Raw genomic sequence first — 19169 nt, 5'->3', positions numbered from 1 at the left:
ATATGGAAAGTCGGATAGAATAGAACAGAGCTGAAAGGGACATTCTAACCCAACCCTCTGCTTAAACAGAAGACCCTACACCATTTCAGACAACTGGCTGTCCAGTCTCTTCTTAAAAACCTCCAGTGATGGATCGCCCACAACTTCTGGTGGTAAACTGTTCCACTGGTTAATTGTCCACACTGTTATGAAGTTTCTCCTTAATTCCAGGTTGCTTTTCTCTTTGGTTAGTTTCCAACCATTGTTTCTTGTCCTGCCCTCTGGTGCTTTGGAGAATAAGTTGACCCCCTCTTTTTTGTGGCAACCCTTCAAATACTGAAATATTGCTATCATGTCACCCCTAATTCTTTTTTTCTTTAGACTAGCCAGACCCAAAACCTGCAGCTGGTCTTCATATGGTTTAGTCTCCAGGACTTTGATCATATTAATTGCTCTAAGACAGACAACAGAAACCAAGGGGGCATCTGTAGGTATGCCAACACCTTATGTGGTATTTGGGACACCCAGAAAACCACATTGCAATTATTTGCTACCAGGAAAAATTAGGTACAGGAGACAAGGCAACCCAAATTCCAAACCATTGTAATAGTAATATATATAGGACACATAACTAAGGTATATATAATTTGTAATTTATTCTCTGTTTATTTTCTGCTTCCCCTATTCGGGGAAAGAGGTGTTTTCATCACCTGTGTAATTCCATTGCAGATAAGAACTTGAACTGTGGAAGAAAGTTCCACTGTTCCCATCCGGATAGCGATTGGGTTTAGAAATGTCAAATCCCAACGGTCCAAAAATTATTTTTCAGATCTTTATCCTCCAGCCCTGCCACAGATGAGTAAGAGTTTCCCATACTGTTTTAAGAACATCTGGACAAAGTGCTTAAAAGGTACAAAAGTCACATTCAAAGCTTTCACAGATTCAAGCATGGACATGTCGGTTGTAACAAATTATTTTTCCTTTCAAGCATGGCTTTGTGATTAAGATAAATGTTACACGTTACATTTCTCCCTCAATTCCTGATTACAATTCATTTGTTAGTCAGAAACAGGACTTCGGGGAGGTCGTTTCAAATCAAGTGAACAGCGCATAGAGCTATGCAGGATGTTGTGTTTAGGAATGAAATGGGTATACTGTATATACTTCTTTTTTTAAAAAAACCTGGAAACTCAATTTGGAGAGAGTAGTTTTCTCCTCTGGGCTTCCTCAGTTCTTTTCCCTCAGTCCTGTTTAGTTTCCTTCAGTGCTTGAAGTCTTTCTAACAGTGGAGGATGGGAATAATGCCACATTGAAAACAACCAGTCTGAAACAGGGAATCCCAGGTTATCTTTGTTCAACTTGATCAACGCAGAATACAAATCTTTTGCCTTTCCGAGTTTCTTGGCAAAGGCATCGGCTTGAAATTCAAATCGCCGACTTAATACAGTCAAGCAAAAGGAAAGCACCTGCAGTGGAAAACAAGAGGATGACACGGGATGAAATTTCAGAATGAGTTTCGCGGTCTTTCAAAACCACTTCTCCAAATCTCATCAAACCTTCCGAAGTCTAAAAGGGAGGAGGAAGTAGGCCACATTTTGGGATTAATTTTTAAGTAGAGATATTTCTTTACAGAAAGGAACTAGCGCTCTCTCCTTCCTGTCAGGCCCCAGATGCCACCCTCCAAAAAAAATATTACAGAGAATGAAAGGAGTCACTTTAATGAGTTGGATTATAGCATGGAAGATGGAAGGGTTTAGGAAAACCTCAGAGAAGAACCTCTGGGAGAGAGGTGAGAGGCAGAAGACTTCCTGTGTTTTTGTGAGCGTCCTTCCTAATCGGAAGGAAGTACTGGGAGAAACATTTCTGGGAAGACCAAAGGTCTGGAGGGAGAACTAGGAACAGAAAAGTCCACTTCCTCATCTCCTTTTGTGGGAGGATGCTAGGATCCAACCCATTTATACAATCTAACAGTAATTTAGGAACCAAACTTTCCACACGGAACCCAGGCAGAGGTGGGCTTCACATAATTTAACAACTGGTTCGCCCCAGCACCAAAAATTTGCATGCGTGCCTTCCGTGCATCCTTCTGCACATGTGCTTTGCTCGCGCGTGCTTGCATGCATGTGCATGGCTTAAAAAACGCAGCTAAATAGGACGGCATAGCGCCAGGGCGAGTGGGCAGGCCCACCCGCAGGTCACAACTACCGGTTCACCTGGTATGAACCGGCTGAATCTCTCCCCTGAACCCAGGCAACTTATAAGTTGAGCAAAGTGCCAATCAAAACAGACATTTACCTCATTGTAAGGTGAGAAAATAAACTGAAAGATGATCAGCAAGCCTATCAGGGTAGGCTGGGTTTCGTAGAATCCAAAGGCAGCAAAAAGCTCCTTTCGACCAATCAACACCGCAAATAAGAAGAAACATAAGAAGGAGTTCATCTGAGAGAAAACAAGACATTGGATGTTAGGAACTGTTAACCACCTTGAATGTTATAGTAAAAATGATTTATAATAAATGAGTTGGGCAACAGTAGCACATTGCAGCTGAGGTGATTGGTTTGGTTTTGGCAAGTGGAGTACACAAAGGTATGAAGGTGCATGGAACGGGTGATTATTAATAGCGAATCTTTCATTTTTATCTTCTCATATCAAGGTTGGATATCACATGCTGGGTAACACAAGAGGGAAGTGGGTGTTACATCCTTTATATCCTGGCTGCGTGGATATACTGTACTCCTGGAACATCTGGTTGGCTACCACAGGCATTGAATGCTGGACCAGAGAAGTATTTGGCCTGGTCTACCACAGCTTTTTCTGAGTCTGCAAAGACAGGAACCTCTCCTATTGGAATGCACACTTCTATGGATAAAGATATACTATTTTATAGAATGTGGAAGCATTCCCAAACTCCAGAGGGACTTTTTCGATTTTGTTTGGCTATGCACCTCACTCAGAGCCAGCAATCTTTCAGGTTGTTCTATTGCAATCATTTCTATATGACAAGCAAGGCAGGTTAAAACAAAGAAATAAAACCAACCTCTCTTCAGCTCTGATCCAGGCCACTAATACCTATTGTACACTTCTCTAGGGTAGTTTTTATAACTTTTATAACCTTTTTTTTTAAAAAAAAGGTTAAAGATTCAGATTTCCTATGTCATGTGTCATTTACTCTGTTTTAACAACATTGCCCAAATCTTGTATATCTCCTCATTCCATTTTTTTTTCAATTATACAAGATACAAGCAGAAAGCAAGCAGAAAAATGGAACCACTTTATTTTCTGAGTGAATAGTGATAGTAGATAGGTACCCAATTATTTCTTACATACCTGGCTAATGACAATATTTTTAATGGTGTGGCCAAGTTTCCAGTGTCCCAATTCATGTCCCAGCACAGCCAAAACTTCTTCATTTTTGCAACCTTGCTTCTTACTCTAGACGGGTGGAGAAAAATATAAATCCATCTCTTTTAACTCGCGGGCATGCACACACAAATACGAATGGATAGGACACAATGTTCTGGTTTGGATTGCCAGGTCTGGATGGATTTTTAAAAAAGATTTTAAAGGGGTAAGACCTAAGATGCTCATAGCTCCTTTAAAAATAGGTGAAAGTTGAAATAAACAGGTACATAACTGTTGAATTAGCTATTTTACCACTTAAAACTACACTTCCCCAAACCCCGGCCAAAATTCTCAGCTTTATCTGTCTGTTGCCTTTTAATTGGTCATGCCTCTTGTGATTCCCACCAATCTTAAGGCATAACTAAGGCACAAAAGGTATAGCCTTCAACTAAGAAAATGCTGCCTATCCTTGTTATACACACAAAGATAACTTTCTCCAAACTCAGAACTAGAGTAGGAAGCAATCAATCTCTCCCCCCCCCGATATAGATATGTATGATGTGTTATATATCCACACACACATACACACTTTACCTGTATATCCAAATATATATCCAAAAATAATCAACCACATTGAAATTTGTTTCTTGGCAATTCATTATCACTTTATAACCAAAGATTCAGGGTGTGCATGCTGGTTTTCCTGTAATTGCTGCTTGGGCTTTCCTTTTAGGCAACCCATCTTTGTTATTCGGCAACTTTGGATCAGGTCTGTCGATAATAACATAAATCAGGGCTCACTTTGGTTTTAGCCTTTGTCTCGGGTCCTCCCTCATTTCCTCCGGCTACCTGTGTGTCCACAGCAGGCTCTTCGGAAGGCTCTTTGTTGAGGGCGGAATAATCTTCCAGGAGCGTGTCAAACAACACAATACGTTTGTTCTTGAAGAAACCATAGAAATAAGCATTGCTATGGGAAGAACGTTTGGAGCCTGGGGAGAAAGAGTAGGGGAAAATTCAGTCATACTGCAGTATTCTAGATTTTATGAGGGAGAGGCTTAAGAGTGTTTGGCTTTCAGCATCAGCTAGTGCCTCCTGTTAGAGACCAGTGTTCTGATCTAGGCTCCCTTAAAAAGCAGGAAGCAGAGTCTTGATCTCGGCAAAACCTCTTTTATTTACACGACTGTGAATTCCTTTCAGTCACAGTCAGCAAGGCCTGTCCAAATGGTTTTTCAAAGGAATATTTATCAACACAGACCTTATCTCGCTTGGAAGGCTGCCAAGGTAACTACTTTCCAAACGCAGTACAAGGCAAAACTTGGCAGAGTCTCTCAGAGTCACGGAATGAACAAATTGTTTCCTGCAAAAGCCCACTCCTTGTTCGCTCCTCTTTTGTTTTCTATGGGAGGGGCCAATCACCTCCAAGGTGTGGCTTTGCTCCCAAGTCGACCCTGCTTTCTGAGTTCTTCTTGTCTTCTGGCAGCTCTGCACATGCACACACTGGGAACAGGCTCCAGCTGTTCCTCTGCCTCACTGCTGTCTAGCTCCCTTTCTGCCTCCGACGCAGAGCCCTCGTCCAAGCTTTCCCCAGCCCCCCAGGCCTGGCTCATATTCCTCCCCAACCTCCTCACTGTCTGACTCTGCTGCCACCTCCGCTGGCTGCTGGCGGGCCACAACAACCAGTAAACTTGCCTGGGTATGAAACTTTTCACTTGTTTCCGATGCACAGAGCTGGTGACCCAACCACACAACCAACGCAGAAGGGGATCACATCACTCTGGGACACTGCAACTGTCATAGATACATGCCAGTTGCCAAGTGAATTTTGATCCCATGATCACTGTCGCATGAAAAATGAGTCACTTTTTTCAGTGCTGTTGTAACTTTGAACAGTTGCTAAACACACGGTTGTAAGTCAAGGACTGTTCTGACCTAGGCTTCCCCAGCAGCATGAAGCTGAATCCTCATCCTGATAAACCCCCTTTATTTAATTTATAGTGAATTCCTCTCCAGCAAAGTCTTTCCTCTCCCAATCTTTCAAGATAGTTCACAATTACCGACCTTTATCAGGCTTGGAGTGTGGCCAGGCCAATATCTTTCAGACCCGCAGTATTTGGCAAGAATGCAGTAATGAACTTATTGTCTCCTGCAAACTCCACTCCCCTTTCGCTCCTCTTTTATTTCCTCTGGGAGGGGTCCTTCATCATCCACCTGTGGCCTTACTCCCAAGTCGACCCTTGTTCTTTAGCTGTTCCCTCCGTCTGGCAACTCTGCGCATACGCACACTGGGAATAGGCTCCAGCTATTCATCTGCCTCACTGACATCTGACTCTGAAGGCAACTGACAACTGTCAGACGGCCCTGGCCCCCTCTCTGCCTCCGACGCAGAGCCCTCATCAGAGCCTTCCCCAGACTCTAGGACTGGCCCATGTTCTTCCCCAACCTCCACACTGTCTGAATCTTGCTGCCAAGATGGTGGGCCACAACAAGGACTATCTGTCTTCAGAATCAGAACCTGAGCACTCTATTCTCATACCTTCCACAACGTAAACTTTGGTGAGTGGAAAGTCTATATCCTTTGCCATTGCCTCAATCTCCTGCTTCAGCTCTCCTTCGGGAAGTGGAATGAATTTGTCAAACAACGGAGCAATATAGTCAGCATAAATTGTGACAAGAACCTAGAATGGAGCAAAAGGATAGAACACAAATCCCTTACAATGATAAAGATACTGCTGTTCACTTAAAAAAAAATCCATCTTGCACTTTTACAGAGCAAGTTGGAAAGACATTATCAGTGAAGTCATAATTATAATTTTATTGGATTTTGTTAATGCTGAACTAGGAAAAAAAAACACGGGGGACAATGTTTTTTATATAGTGATTGAGGTAAGAGTAGTATATGCACGAAGTTGGAAGAAACATAGATAGCAGAAGATTGGATAATAAAATTGATGGAGCTCATAGAAATGGCAAAGCTGACCAGTTTGGTATAGGGAAAAAGCAATTAAGACTGTTTTAAAAAGTAGAAGCTTCATAATGGAGTTTTTACTGAAAGAATGAAAGACTGAACTGATGATTTAGGAGGGAGGAGAAAGAATAAGATTCTTATTAAACAGAAAGGAGGAAGTCAACATTCTACATTTTCTTTCTTTTGCACTTTTCACTTTTTTCTTATTCTTTTCTCGTTTTTCTTTTCATTTTTTTCATACTTTTATTGTAAAATTCAATTTTTTTTTTTTAAAAAAAGGAAAATCACTATCATCAAAGGGATAAAGAGCAAAACCTTAACAGCAGAGACCATTTTTGAATAATTCTAAAGAAAACAACCAGCTGTTGTGAACTCACCAAGGAAACAACTAAAGTGAAAAGCCAGGCATAGATGAAGAAATAATCTCCACCTATTTTGATGATATAAAGCAGGAGCGAGGTCACCGGCAGGAGAATACACTGTGTCACAATGAACTTCTTGATGGCATCTTTAAAAAAGAATCCCAGGGTCTATTAAAGAGAAGCATACATAATAAGCTGGGGGGAAATCTGAAATGGACTCCATAAATACCACAAATTTTACACTGCGTGCACCTAAGTTACATTTCAAAGTTGTCCAGCCATTTTGCCGAGGCAGCTAAAATGGACAGAACATTAAAAACATCCCTTTCATTTTATTTTAACTTACTGCAGCTGCGTAGGGTTTGCCAATTGCACAGTGGCAGATAGGACAGCATCTACAGAGGGTTAACATCATTGCCCAGAGGATCACTGGTTGCCTTCTCCCCTCTTTGGAAGAGCTTTATAGCTCCTGCTGCCTTAAGAAAGTTCAAAACATCCCTCTCATCCTGGGCACCCCCTTTTTTTTTTTTGAACTATTAACTTCTGGCAAGCGGTACAGGACATTAAAGACAAGGACAAATAGGCTGAAAAACAGCTTCTATCCCAGAGCAGTTAACTATACTGAATTCTACTGTATAGTGCAGTATTAATGCAATATCAGGGGTTTTCAATTCAATTGCATAGAATGTGAAGGATGTGTGTTTTTGTTTTATTTTTATAGTTTTCTTATGTATAATGTACACTGAAGATGGCATTTAATTTCGTTGTATGAGGTGCAATGACAATAAAGTACTACTACTGCTTTCTCAAATATGACAAAGCAGCACATCCAAAAACCCAAGACACAAAACGTTTAGTCAAGGTGGCATTGAAAGAGAATGTGCTTAGACATGCAACCAGGAAATAGCTAAACTAAAACAGAAAAAAAAAAAGACATGGGCAACACCCACAGATATCTGCAAAGGAACTAGGGCTCCTTAAAGAGATTACAGGCAAAGTACACTAAATGTTTTGATTGTTCTCTATGAAGCTCCTATTTCAGCAATTAATCATGGCAATGCAACCATTTTCATGGTTGCCTTCTGGGAAGGAGAGTCTGGGGCCTCTGGAACAGAACCACTAGATTCTGTAGCAGCTCAGTTCCATATAGTATCAACTGTGTTAACTCTCAAGACTCTTTTTTCCACTATGCATTCAAAGTGGACTGTGATTAATAAGACGTTTTGGTGACATTTTAGCATTTTTGGTGATGCTGCTGTTATAGTATTATTATTTCCTATCCTTGGGATGGTGACATTGTTTGGTAGGTGGCATTCTTTCTTTCGAGAGCAGGGCATTGGAATTTCATTTTAATGTGTGCTGCAGGGTATACGGGTCAGAGGTGGTATTCAGCAGGTTCTGACCAGTTCTGGAGAACCGGTAGCAGAAATTTTGAGTAGTTTGGAGAACTGGTCAATATCACCTCTGACTGGCCCTGCCCCCATCTATTCTTTGCCTCCCGAGTCCCAGCTGATCGGAAGGAAATTGGGATTTTGCAGTAACCTTCCCCTGGAGTGGGGAGGGAATGAAGATTTCACAGTATCCTTTCCCTGCCACGCCCCCCTGCCACGCCCACCAAGCCATGCCACGTCCACAGAACCAGTAGTAAAAATTTTTGAATTCCACCACTGATACGGGTAAATGACAATAAAGGTTATCTTATTATTGTTACAGGCAAAGAGGGCTCTTGTCTGTTAATAGATGTAGGATAGCAATTTCTCAAGATTAGCTGGAGTATAGTTTCCATCAGCTGTTAGGCAGAGTGGTCAGTCATGGATATCTTATTATTTATTAAATTTTTCCACAACTAATTTCAATAAGTTGACCCATGATAGTTTACAGCATGAAACATCCACAATAAGGAACTATAAAACATGGGTAGGAGAATTCAAACAAATGCAGCATTAAAACACCCACAGTAAGATACTGCATTCTATCGAGAAGAGAAGGTAGAAATGATGTAATACCTGCTGATTGAAACCATGCTTTTCCTCAATGACAAAAGTATTATAGAGGCTCCAGGGCAGACCTGTGACCGCACTGAAAAGTGTAGCAAGCAGGAGGAACACCAATGACTGGACAATCTGTGCATCAGAATAATGAAGAGGGGAATTGTTACAGATAAATATTATCCTTAGCTCAACTCCCAGAATTCCCCAGGCTGAGTCAACCTTGAACTCCTGACAGTGGAATGCAGAGTTAGCCTGCAATGGTGCATTCTAATCAATGCACCACCAAAGCTCTTTAAATTGGTTTGAAAGGGATTAGGGAATTACTATCCAATCTAGATACTACCATAGCTAGCTAGAGAGATCCTAAATGGGAATCCAGACTAGATGGGAATACTATTCCACCATCTAAACCTGATATTTCTTTGGTTTGTTTTAGCATACCTTTTCTTACATACCTAAAAGTTTAAACAAACGTTATTAAGGGATTACTTGGCGCTTTATCAGATTAGTAATCATCTGAATCAAGCAAACCAATACATCTACCTCATATTCAGGTCCAAAACCAGCACGATTTGAAATGTCTCCAGATACAGACCAAAGAAAAGGAATTCCTCCACAAAGAAGAATTACCTGTAAGAATAAAAATACAATTTTATTACTGGAAGAAAATACACAGATGGTTACAGGAATTAACAGGACTTCAGATAGAATACATTCCGGAACTATTTCTCCTAGGGATAGTTAAAAAGGAAATATGAAAAAAGAATAATATACATCATTTTACATATAATAACCGCAGCAAGGATAGCTTTCGCACAATGCTGGAGAAATACAAAGATACCTTCTGCAGGCTTAGTAATTAAAAAAATATTTGATTGCGCAGAAATTGACAAGTTGACAATTGAACTGAAAGGACAAATAGATTCAGATTACTACGCAATATGGGAGAAGTGGTACGACTGGATTGAGAACAGAAAAATGGAAAAGAAATAGACAAAATAGAAGTAGAATTAAAATGTATAGTAAAAATGTATAGAATGTATTTGAATTGGAATGTTATGGTATGTAAATGGTCACAGTTACGCATAAGATGTAAAATTTGTTTAATTGTAAAAATGCACCAACAAAAAAACAATTTTATGAAAAAGGCTAACCTGATATAACCTTTTTAATTGTGGGATTCCAGAAATCAAAGAGGTACAGATTCAAAGCTGCATTTATTTAACTGTAAACCTTTCTGGGTGTCAATCAATTAACAGCCAAAGCTAATGTGAGCCCAAAGCTCATTCGTGTACCAGCAAATAATTTAATACTGCAGTTTAATCACCTGAGCACTACTTTCACTGAATTTTTTTCCCATTCTCTAAGCATTAGAAAAAAGAGGGACATGGAACCTCTGAGTTAAAGCTCAATTGTATGCAGGTTGGAGAGAGAGAGAGAGAGAGAGAGAGAGAGAGAGAAATGGAGCATTATAGACAAAATGCTGCATAAAATAAAAAGATGAGGTAACAGGGAATGCAAGATCATAAGCTAATCCTGCATTAGCTAATACACTTGTAGCATTTGTGGCTAGCTCTTGCTCTACTATCTATTGAAGGGTTAGGGTTAGGCTGACAGGAATTCTGGGAGTTGAAGTCCACAGGTCGTAAAGTAACCATAGTTGGCCCAACCGGATCTATTGGGTCCTCCTCTGCTATTGACATACAGCCCTTGAAGGGGATAACTTCCGGAAATGTTAGCAGAAGGAAGAAAAGCCACTCTCAATTCTGCCTGAAGGAAATCTATCTGGGCTTCTTCGTAGCATTTGCTTCCAGCTCAAGGTCTCTTTTATTCAATATTCTATGAAGCAAAAAAAAAAAAAGCCCTATGGATTTCTACATTCTATCACAGAATAAATCCTTCTGGCATTTTTGTACAATTCCTTTGTCAATATTCTTGTGCATGCATGCACACACGCTCACAAATATACATGTTAGAATACATTCTAACTCACTAAAAAAAATACACGAAATCAAAGAGGATGAAAGATACCTACCGTGCCCTCTAACTCTGAGTATAGTCCTGACCAGAAGCTGAATGCACTTTTATCTAATTGGTAAAGACGGGATTTTTCAAACGTTTCTGAGTCCATGATCGGCCCTAATTCCAGTGGGACATGGGTGGTTGTCTTGTAGACAGTCCTCTGAAATATTTAAAAATAAGCAGTCATTTAGCTTGCATTTTCAAAAATGTTTTCATGTGCCCCTGGAAGTTCAATATCCAACAGCACAAGGATTCTTAAAATATATGATCATTTAGCGATACCATGATTACAAAAGCACTAATAAATACAGCTCTAAATCAATGGATCCAAATTCTATGAATTAGAAAGAATCTTCCTTAGTTTACCTGATAGCTTTTACTGAATAGATCTGATCAATTCTTTTAAGGCTTAGGCGCAAAACTATTTGGAAAAACTAATCAAAGTTTGTTTCTGAGGTACTTCAAGTTAAGACACCTAGCAATTCTGCTGGGGGGGAAGAGGACGAGGGGCTTTGTAGAACCAGTATAACCGGCATATAAATTGAACTAATAAATAATAATTGAACTAATAAATAAATAAAAGCGCCGCTTCCCACGTCGAGATCGGCGGCCACCTGCGGAGGCTTCGGGAGAGCTGCCCGCCGGCTTAGAAACCGAGCCTGCCATGATCCCCAAAGGTACCCGGGCACCCCCAGACGGAAGGACCGCTCGTCGCAGCACCAGGCGACGGGGATGACCCGGCTCGTCTCGTCCCGGCCTTAAACCTGACGGGGCTGTCAAGCGCTCGCGGGCTTCGGCGGGAAGGATCTGACCTGCCGCCAGGCGAGCAGGGCCTCCCACAGGTAGACCGCCCAGGAGAAGAGCAGCACGGAGAGGAAAATCCGGTCCTCCACGGGGCTCTCGGCCCACAGATCGCCCAGCAGCGGCATCGCCATCTCCGGCTTCGATCCGCCGCTCTCCCACAGAGCCGCCGGCCAGCACGCTTGAGCCTTTCTCAGCCGGCTTCCGGCTGCAGTGACACAAGCGGAGCAAACTCCGGAAGAAGTTCCTCCTGAAGAACTTCCGGGGCAAGCGCCTTCCGTATGTCGGCGGCACTTCCGGCTCCGGAAAGGCAGAGAGTCCGCCATGTGCGGGGGAGGGGAGGAATGAGAGGAGAGGGAAGGGGTTTAAGTATTTTTTTTTCTAAATTTAAATAAAATAAAATAAAAAATATTTAAATTTAAATACCTTTAAATATTAAAATATTATATATATTTAAATTTAAATATTAAATTTAAAGTAGTTTAAAGGTTAAAATAATTTAAAGGTTTAAATATTTTTTAAAGTATTTTTTTGGGGTGGCATTTTAGATATTTGTAGCCTGCCGTTTATAAAACATTTTTTTAAAAAAAATTGCCTTCAAGTCAGTGTTTTGTTCTGGCGACTGCCTGGATTAGTCCCTATAGTTTCCTTAGGAAGGTTTTGGAAGTCGTTTGCCAATTGCCTTCCTAGGGCTGAAAGTCTGAGACTGGCCCAAGGTCACCCAGTTGGCTTCATGCCTAAAGCAGATCTAGAATTCGGAGTCTCCTGGTTTTTAACCTGGTGCCTTAAAACCCTACACCAGTGTTTCTCAACCTTGGTAGCTTGAAGATGGGTGGACTTCAAGCTTCCAAGGTTGAGAAACACTGCCCTACACCAAACCGGCTCTTTACCAAAAACCTGCTCAATCTTAATAACTTGTAAAGATGTGCAGTTTTCCACTCCCAGGATTCCCAAATATTATGAGACACTTTGAAGTTATCCAGGGCTGAACCAGAGGAACTTGCAACAGGTGCTTGTAGATGTGGTCATATAGTTTCCAGTCACTGACTGCAATTTAGGCTCTCGGCATCTAGGTGTGATAAGTATGACATTGTAGCATTGCATAATCACATCATTTGCGAGCTTCACTGCTGGCGTCCCATCAAAGTCAATGGGGAAACCAGCAGGAGGTTGCATATAGTGATGGATCTCGCAACTGCTGGCCACTGTCATTGCATGGGATTAAATTAAGAATAGCGACTAGAAATTGCCCCAATTGCTGTCATTGGTGCAGTGGTGTGACATCACACTTTACAAATCATGTTGCTTAGTAAGAGTTGCCAGTTCCAATTACCTTCAATAAGTGAGGACTACGTCTATTAAGTTCATGGCAGTCTTGAAACCTAATGGTTTCAACCTACCAAGATCCTGGGATTTTGAGAGCCACCTGGGTGGATGTATTTTTTTTTAAAAAAATAGACTTGGAAGGCTACTAACTTCCTAAGAACTCTGAGTAGCTTTCCTAATTAAAAAGGGAAATTGCAGTTTAAAAAAAAGACTATATAGCTTACAGGCTACCAAGAGTTAATTTATGGTGAGTAGAATAAACAATTTCCAGGACAGAAAATCTAGCTGCTGTTGTTATTTTGAGCCACATTTCCTCCCCTAGAGCTTACAGCAAAGGACTTTGTTATTTTTGCATCTTGCTTTTTACCCCGTCCTCACTTCCTCTTGGGGAAAACATTGGCTTTAACTGCAGAAAGATAGGGCACAGTCCCTGCCATCTTCTTGAATTTTTTTTCCACGTGACATTTTCAGTCCACATGTGAACCTTCAAGAAAATAGAAATATTTCTTACTTTCATATTTCTGAACTATACTTAAACCCAAACAGGAAGTGCATGAACGGAAGGGAAGTCTTGGATGGGATCTGGTTCATCCTATCCAGACAGAGGTTATTTATTCATCAGGATATTTTCCACAGAAATCAGATTTATCCTGGACAAAATTATGACAAACTCAGTAGTACTTAACAGAATTATAAGAGGCACAATTCACAGCCCCAGAGCCTCTGAAGAGTATCCACTGGGGGAGGAGGGGAGCCTATACCTTAAAAAAAAAGAACATTCGGTATATTCAGCAATTGCTTAGCTCATACCAGGGGTGAAATCCAGCAGGATCTGACAGGTTCTGGAAAACCGGTAGTGGAAATTTTGAATAGTTCGGAGAACCAGTGGTGAAAATTTTGAGTAGTTTGGAGAACCAGCAAATGCTGGCCTCAGAGCGGGCTGGCCCCAGAAATGGGGGGGAATGGAGATTTTGCAATATCCTTCCCCCAGGAGTGGGGAGGAATGGGGATTTTGCAGTATCCATCCCCTGCCATGCCCACCAAGCCACACCACGCCCACCAAGCCACGCCCACAGAACCGGTAGTAAAAAAAATTGGATTTCACCACTGGCTCATACCATGGAAAACAAACAATAGTAGCTGAATTCACTCAATACAAAACTCATCATCATATATAATTGCATGATTTATACAACACATTCAGATATTACGTAGTTCACTTGGTTCATGTGAACTATTCCGATTTTAATTGACGTATGATTTTGCGAGTTGTGCAAAGTCACTTTAAACCATTGAAAAAACCACCCCAGAGTTGTTGTCATGCAAGGTGCAAATGAAAAGGATCAAATGATCTTATTTCAGACACATTATGTAGAAAACCTAGCGCTCTCGTGAAGGCTCTAATGCTGGGAAAGATGGAAGGGGGAAAAAAAAGAGGGCGGGCAGCAATGTGGATGAATTCAGTCACGGTGGCAACGGGGGGGGGGCACTGTTGGAAGAGCTAAAGGACCAGGTTAATGACTGATCGTCAACAGAGAAAATCTATGTTTGCTAAGAGTCAACAACTTGAGGGCACTTAAATCAATCATTCCATAAATACATCCCAAAATCTACCCTTTGAAATATCCCCAAAGGTGGAACTGTAACTAGAATGAGTACTAACTTACTTGGAAACTCTCTGGTAGAACAAAGCTGTTTTTGATATGGACAAAAATTCCCTAATAATCCAGATCTCCTATGCCTCAATGATTTTCTATTCGTTTTTAAAGCAGAGGTTCTTTAAGGCAATCTTTCAGCATCTCCATTCAAAGACTTTTCTACTTTGGCAGTAAGAGGCAACATGCATTTTTCCTACGTCACGATTCTTCACAATTTTTGCATCAGAAAAACGGGGCACTCTGTTTCCTTGAATACTAAAGCGATTAAAGCAGAAAGCAAGAGCCATAGTTAAGAATGAAGCTCTGAAAAATATCTTCAGTTCAATGGAGCATGAGGGATAGACAATATAAAGCACATCTTTTGCCATAGAAGATCCCTCTCCCAACTGCCAACTCATCAGGATGAAAATATATGCCAAATAAGCCACAAGCATAGAACCACTTTTATAAATTAAAGCAGCAAAAGTTTAGGGAAATAGGACGGAGAGAAAATAATTACTGGCTTATTTATTTTGCTAGTCCAGTTGCTGGTATGTAAATATTGTCCTAATTGGTATCCTGAGTTGCTTTGTGAATGATTGGCATTAGGATTTTAGTATTTTAAAGCAAAAGCTGTCAGACCACTGTCTCGTCAGCCCTATAAAATTAAAACACTGCAAAATGACATTTCCAGTGGCAATTCTGGGCAGTAGTTTTTCATAAGGGGTGGGGGCAAAATGATCAAGAGTTAAATATTTCAGTCTCCTTAATGTTCAATGACATGTCATTAATGCAACGGTAAAATATAGTTAAGTTATAACAGTTAGCTGCATCCAAAAATTCCTAAATGATCACCCCCAGATTATTCATATGAGTCTACTCCCTGGACTCAGGGCTGTTCAACATTTTAATGAATGACTTGGCCGAAAGAGGGAATCATCAGTGCAAAAACTAGGAATGGCTACTAACCCTTTAGAAGAGGAATGCAAAAGGTCTAGATAAGCTTAGGCGAAGGACCAAAACAAATGGGATGAATTTTATCAAGGTGAAATGCAGATCCTGCCTCTGAGAATGAAGATAGGAGGGGTTAGAGAGGCCTGACTTGACAGGAAGAAATGGATCTGGATGTTGTTCTACTTAGATTATTATGAGTTGCGCATGAGCCATTACTGTGATGCAGTTGCTAAAAAGACAAATATGCTTGCTAATACATTTGAGGATGTATTAATAGACACAAAACCCAGAACATTACAAGTTAATTCTCTCAACTTATTCTTCTTGTCCAGCCCGCTTGGAATACAACCTCTAAACTGAAACGGGGATAAAGGAACTGGCCAGGGGTGGGCTGCTGGGGGTTCGCAGTTCAGGAGAACCTCTAGCTAAGGTTCTATGCAGTTTGGAGAACCCCCAAATCCCACTCCTGGCTGGCCCCACCCACCCCTCCCCTCCCCAAAGTTCCCACGTGGCCCATTTTGGATGCAGGTAACTATAGGGCACATGTAGAGGCTCGGGGAGGGCAAAAAACGGGTCTCCAGAGGGCCTCTGGAGCCTGGAAAGGCCATTTTCGTCCTCCTGGAGGCTCAAGAAGAGCCTCTGGAGCCCGGGGAGGGCAAAAATGTCCCACACCGTGGTGCAGGAGGCTGACTAGGCCAAGCCCACCATGGCCACGCCCACCCAGCAACCGGGCAGAGAACCCCTTGCTAAAGTTCTTGAAGCCCACCCCTGGAACTGGCCCTATTTTGCTACAGAAGAAAAGATCCAGGGGTTGCCCCATAAAGAAGAAAGCAGTCTTGTTTGTGGCTGCCATACAAAGTGGGAACAGTACTAATGAATTGAAGCTACAGTGAAAGAGATTCAAGTTAGATATTAGGAAGAATTTACTGAGATTTGAGCTGTCAAGCAGCAGAAAGGATTGCCAGGAGTGATATGTTCTCTTTCATTGGTGATCTTCAAACAAATGTCCACAATGGTTCAGCAATCCCCTCACTGAGGAGATGACGACTCCCTAGGATGTGGGTCTACCTCTTCAGGACCTGTTACGAAGAGAAACCTATCATGGGTTAAGAAAATGACTTCGAATACAGAATGGGATTTTTCTGACAGATTTGAGGCCCAGAGTTTTTGTGCCCCCTTTTCTTTCAGCACAGATAAAAAACCTTCACAAAACCATAAGGTTACAAATATTCAAATCCAATCTGCATAGCAGTTAATTATGCAATACAAAAAAAAACATATTCCAGATGAATCACTACATCAATAAATTAATCTTCCATTCTATGTACGTTTTTACATACAGTAGCCTTGATACTTCCCTGGCTTAACCCCATTTTCTTTCTTTTTTAAAAAAAAAAAATCTGGGTTGCCCCATGCTTCAACTAAATACTATTTAGTTGCTTCAGAATGTCGCATGATATAGTAGCACAGTTAACTTTCTGCTATTTTCTAAATATAGTACTTCCAAAATAGGTGCAAAATATAAAGAGAACCAAAAAGTATACCAACAGGCCTGAACATCAGTACAAAAAATTATTATAATTTGATGGATATCATCTAATGTAGTGGAAGTTTATCCTAAGCAATTAACTGGAGATAGTAGTACTGATGATGTTGCCTAGTTTGGTAATGTTACGTCTGCAAGAAAATCACCAAGCTTAGAGAGCACCAATAGTGCATTTATTTTGACAAGTTACTACAGAGAAGGATATAAGATAAGGCAAGAAGGATGTTTTCAAAGGCAGCTATAAACAATAATTAAAAATTGCTTAAAAGTTATGTTAGAACTTGCCCTCCTGTCAAAAGGCCTATTGGAGAATAGATCTTGAAAACCCATATTTAAATTATGTACACTTTATCAGGGATATTTGCCATCCACACATTTCAAGTAGATGCCTACTTAGGTATTTAGAAATTTTTAAAAATTATGTGCTATATTAAATCAGAAAAAAACAAATGATATATTTATATATCGGTATTAAGTTTTAAAGAACATAAAGTACAGCTGTTGGCGTTTCAGCAGTTGTACCTTTGAGACTATAACTGGGAACATTCTTGTCAAATTCCCTAGATATTAAGTCCACTATTCTGTTTTATAATTCCCAATGTGCAATCTTGCCTGTTCAACGTTACCTTTAAACACCAGAAATTCTCAGGGGAAAAGTCAGTTGTTGAACCAGCTGTAAGTAGACGAGAAAATAAACTTTCCCTAAGAAAAAGCCTTCTTGCATTCAGATCAAGGTCGTCTAGTAAACGGATGAATGCATTGTGAAATAATGTATTTAAAAGATAGTTTGATGACTTTGGAGATGGTACTACGGCGATTATTTTTCAACCTTGACCTGTAATTTGGTAGCCGAGTATTTCATAAACAGGAAAGTTTTACGTAGAAATACTAGGTAAAATAATCAGGTTTAAAGCAGAGTGTTGCCCAAATATTGAGTAATTATGCTAAAGCTAGTAAATTCCTATGAATGGATTGGACCCGGAAGCGCCATGTAATTTGTGACAAATACATTGAACAGATTTTGGATTAAGAAAGCAGATTAATCATTGTGCTCTGAACAAAAGAAGTTACAATTCCTTGAAGAAAAGCTAACATTTGTCTTCAAAGGTTATGACTGGCTAATGCCAGCTGGGGCAAATATACATTGGCATCTTTGCTTTTTAAGTTCCTTCTTCAGTGTTAGGCAACTGTGCGCATCTGCTAATTTATACATGTTTCACATAGGATGTGAAAGCCATTTGGTCTGATTCTAGAAAGCAATTCTTGTCACCTATTTCACATGTACTGCATTTAGTGATTGGCAACAAAAATAAGACTAGAAAGGGGACAGAGGGACGTGTTTGCAAAGAACTGAAATTTTACAATACAGATCCTTTGAGAATAGTCACTTAAATTAGAAAATCTTATTTATAAAAATCAGTTTACTTATCGGAATAGGTTTAGGGTTTACAAATGACATCTATCCCCTTTATGCTACTGTACTCATATAGTAACAGAAATTTATTGACTGAATTTACTTGACAGTTTCAGTAAAGGAAAGAAAAAGACATATTCTAGATTTTGAACCTCTTCAAAGGATTGAAAAAAAAAATCCTTCATGTTTTAAAAAATGAAGGAGGGAGAATGAATGCTCAGAATACATTCTGCCAATGAAACTTCTTAAATCAGTTTCATTTCATCCATCTGAAATGCAATTTTACTCCCAGGAACAATCTTTATTGGTTTTTTTGCTTATATTTGGGTTTTCTTATGGACCAGGCTCCCTATAATGGGAGTTGTCTTCCAGTTTTGTCATGGAAACGTTCATATCTTTAGCGAGCTGCTCGGTTCCTTCTTGACATATCTTACAAAAACTTCCTTACATTTCACTACAGTTCCCCAAGTGTTTTTTCCCCCTGCAATCCATTATCCCACCTTGATTGTGTTTCCTCCCATCAGTATTAAGATACAAAACACATTGTCCAGAACTGCTTCTCACTACACTCAATTCGAAGTTCTTAGACTGCCAACAGGTGGTTGTAGTCAACCAAAATGGGTGAAAAAATTCCTTTTATTGAAACTCATAACTCAAAAAATATAAGATGCTGTAGTGTACAATATGTTACACAAAGCACCCTGAGGTGCACATTCAAGTCAAGTAAGATCACCATCTCCCCACCCGCTCCCACCCCACCTTGGTACCCCCCAAGTACTTGTTCCATATACAATCATGCACATTTAATCTGCGAGAGGAAGCCCCCCACC

At 40.5% G+C, this 19169-nt stretch overlaps 1 protein-coding gene across 1 annotated transcript; it reads right to left on the bottom strand.

Annotated features, from left to right (window-relative positions):
- Positions 1–611: 611 nt before the first annotated feature.
- Positions 612–11719, bottom strand: ZMPSTE24 (zinc metallopeptidase STE24). The gene is made up of 10 exons (XM_034423630.3): positions 11474–11719; positions 10675–10821; positions 9183–9269; positions 8655–8771; positions 6664–6816; positions 5855–5996; positions 4123–4310; positions 3307–3411; positions 2275–2418; positions 612–1445 (listed from the first exon to the last, which is right to left on the bottom strand). The coding sequence occupies exons 1-10, from the start codon at positions 11594–11596 to the stop codon at positions 1221–1223; spliced, it is 1431 nt and encodes a 476-aa protein (XP_034279521.2). The 5' UTR covers positions 11597–11719; the 3' UTR covers positions 612–1220.
- Positions 11720–19169: the final 7450 nt, after the last annotated feature.

This window comes from Pantherophis guttatus, chromosome 10 (assembly GCF_059756535.1).
Source record: "Pantherophis guttatus breed Tessera chromosome 10, ASM5975653v1, whole genome shotgun sequence".
In the NCBI taxonomy this organism is placed as follows: domain Eukaryota; kingdom Metazoa; phylum Chordata; class Lepidosauria; order Squamata; family Colubridae; genus Pantherophis; species Pantherophis guttatus.
The sequence above is the reverse complement of the archived record's forward strand: the minus strand, read 5'-3'. Positions and strand labels throughout refer to the sequence as shown.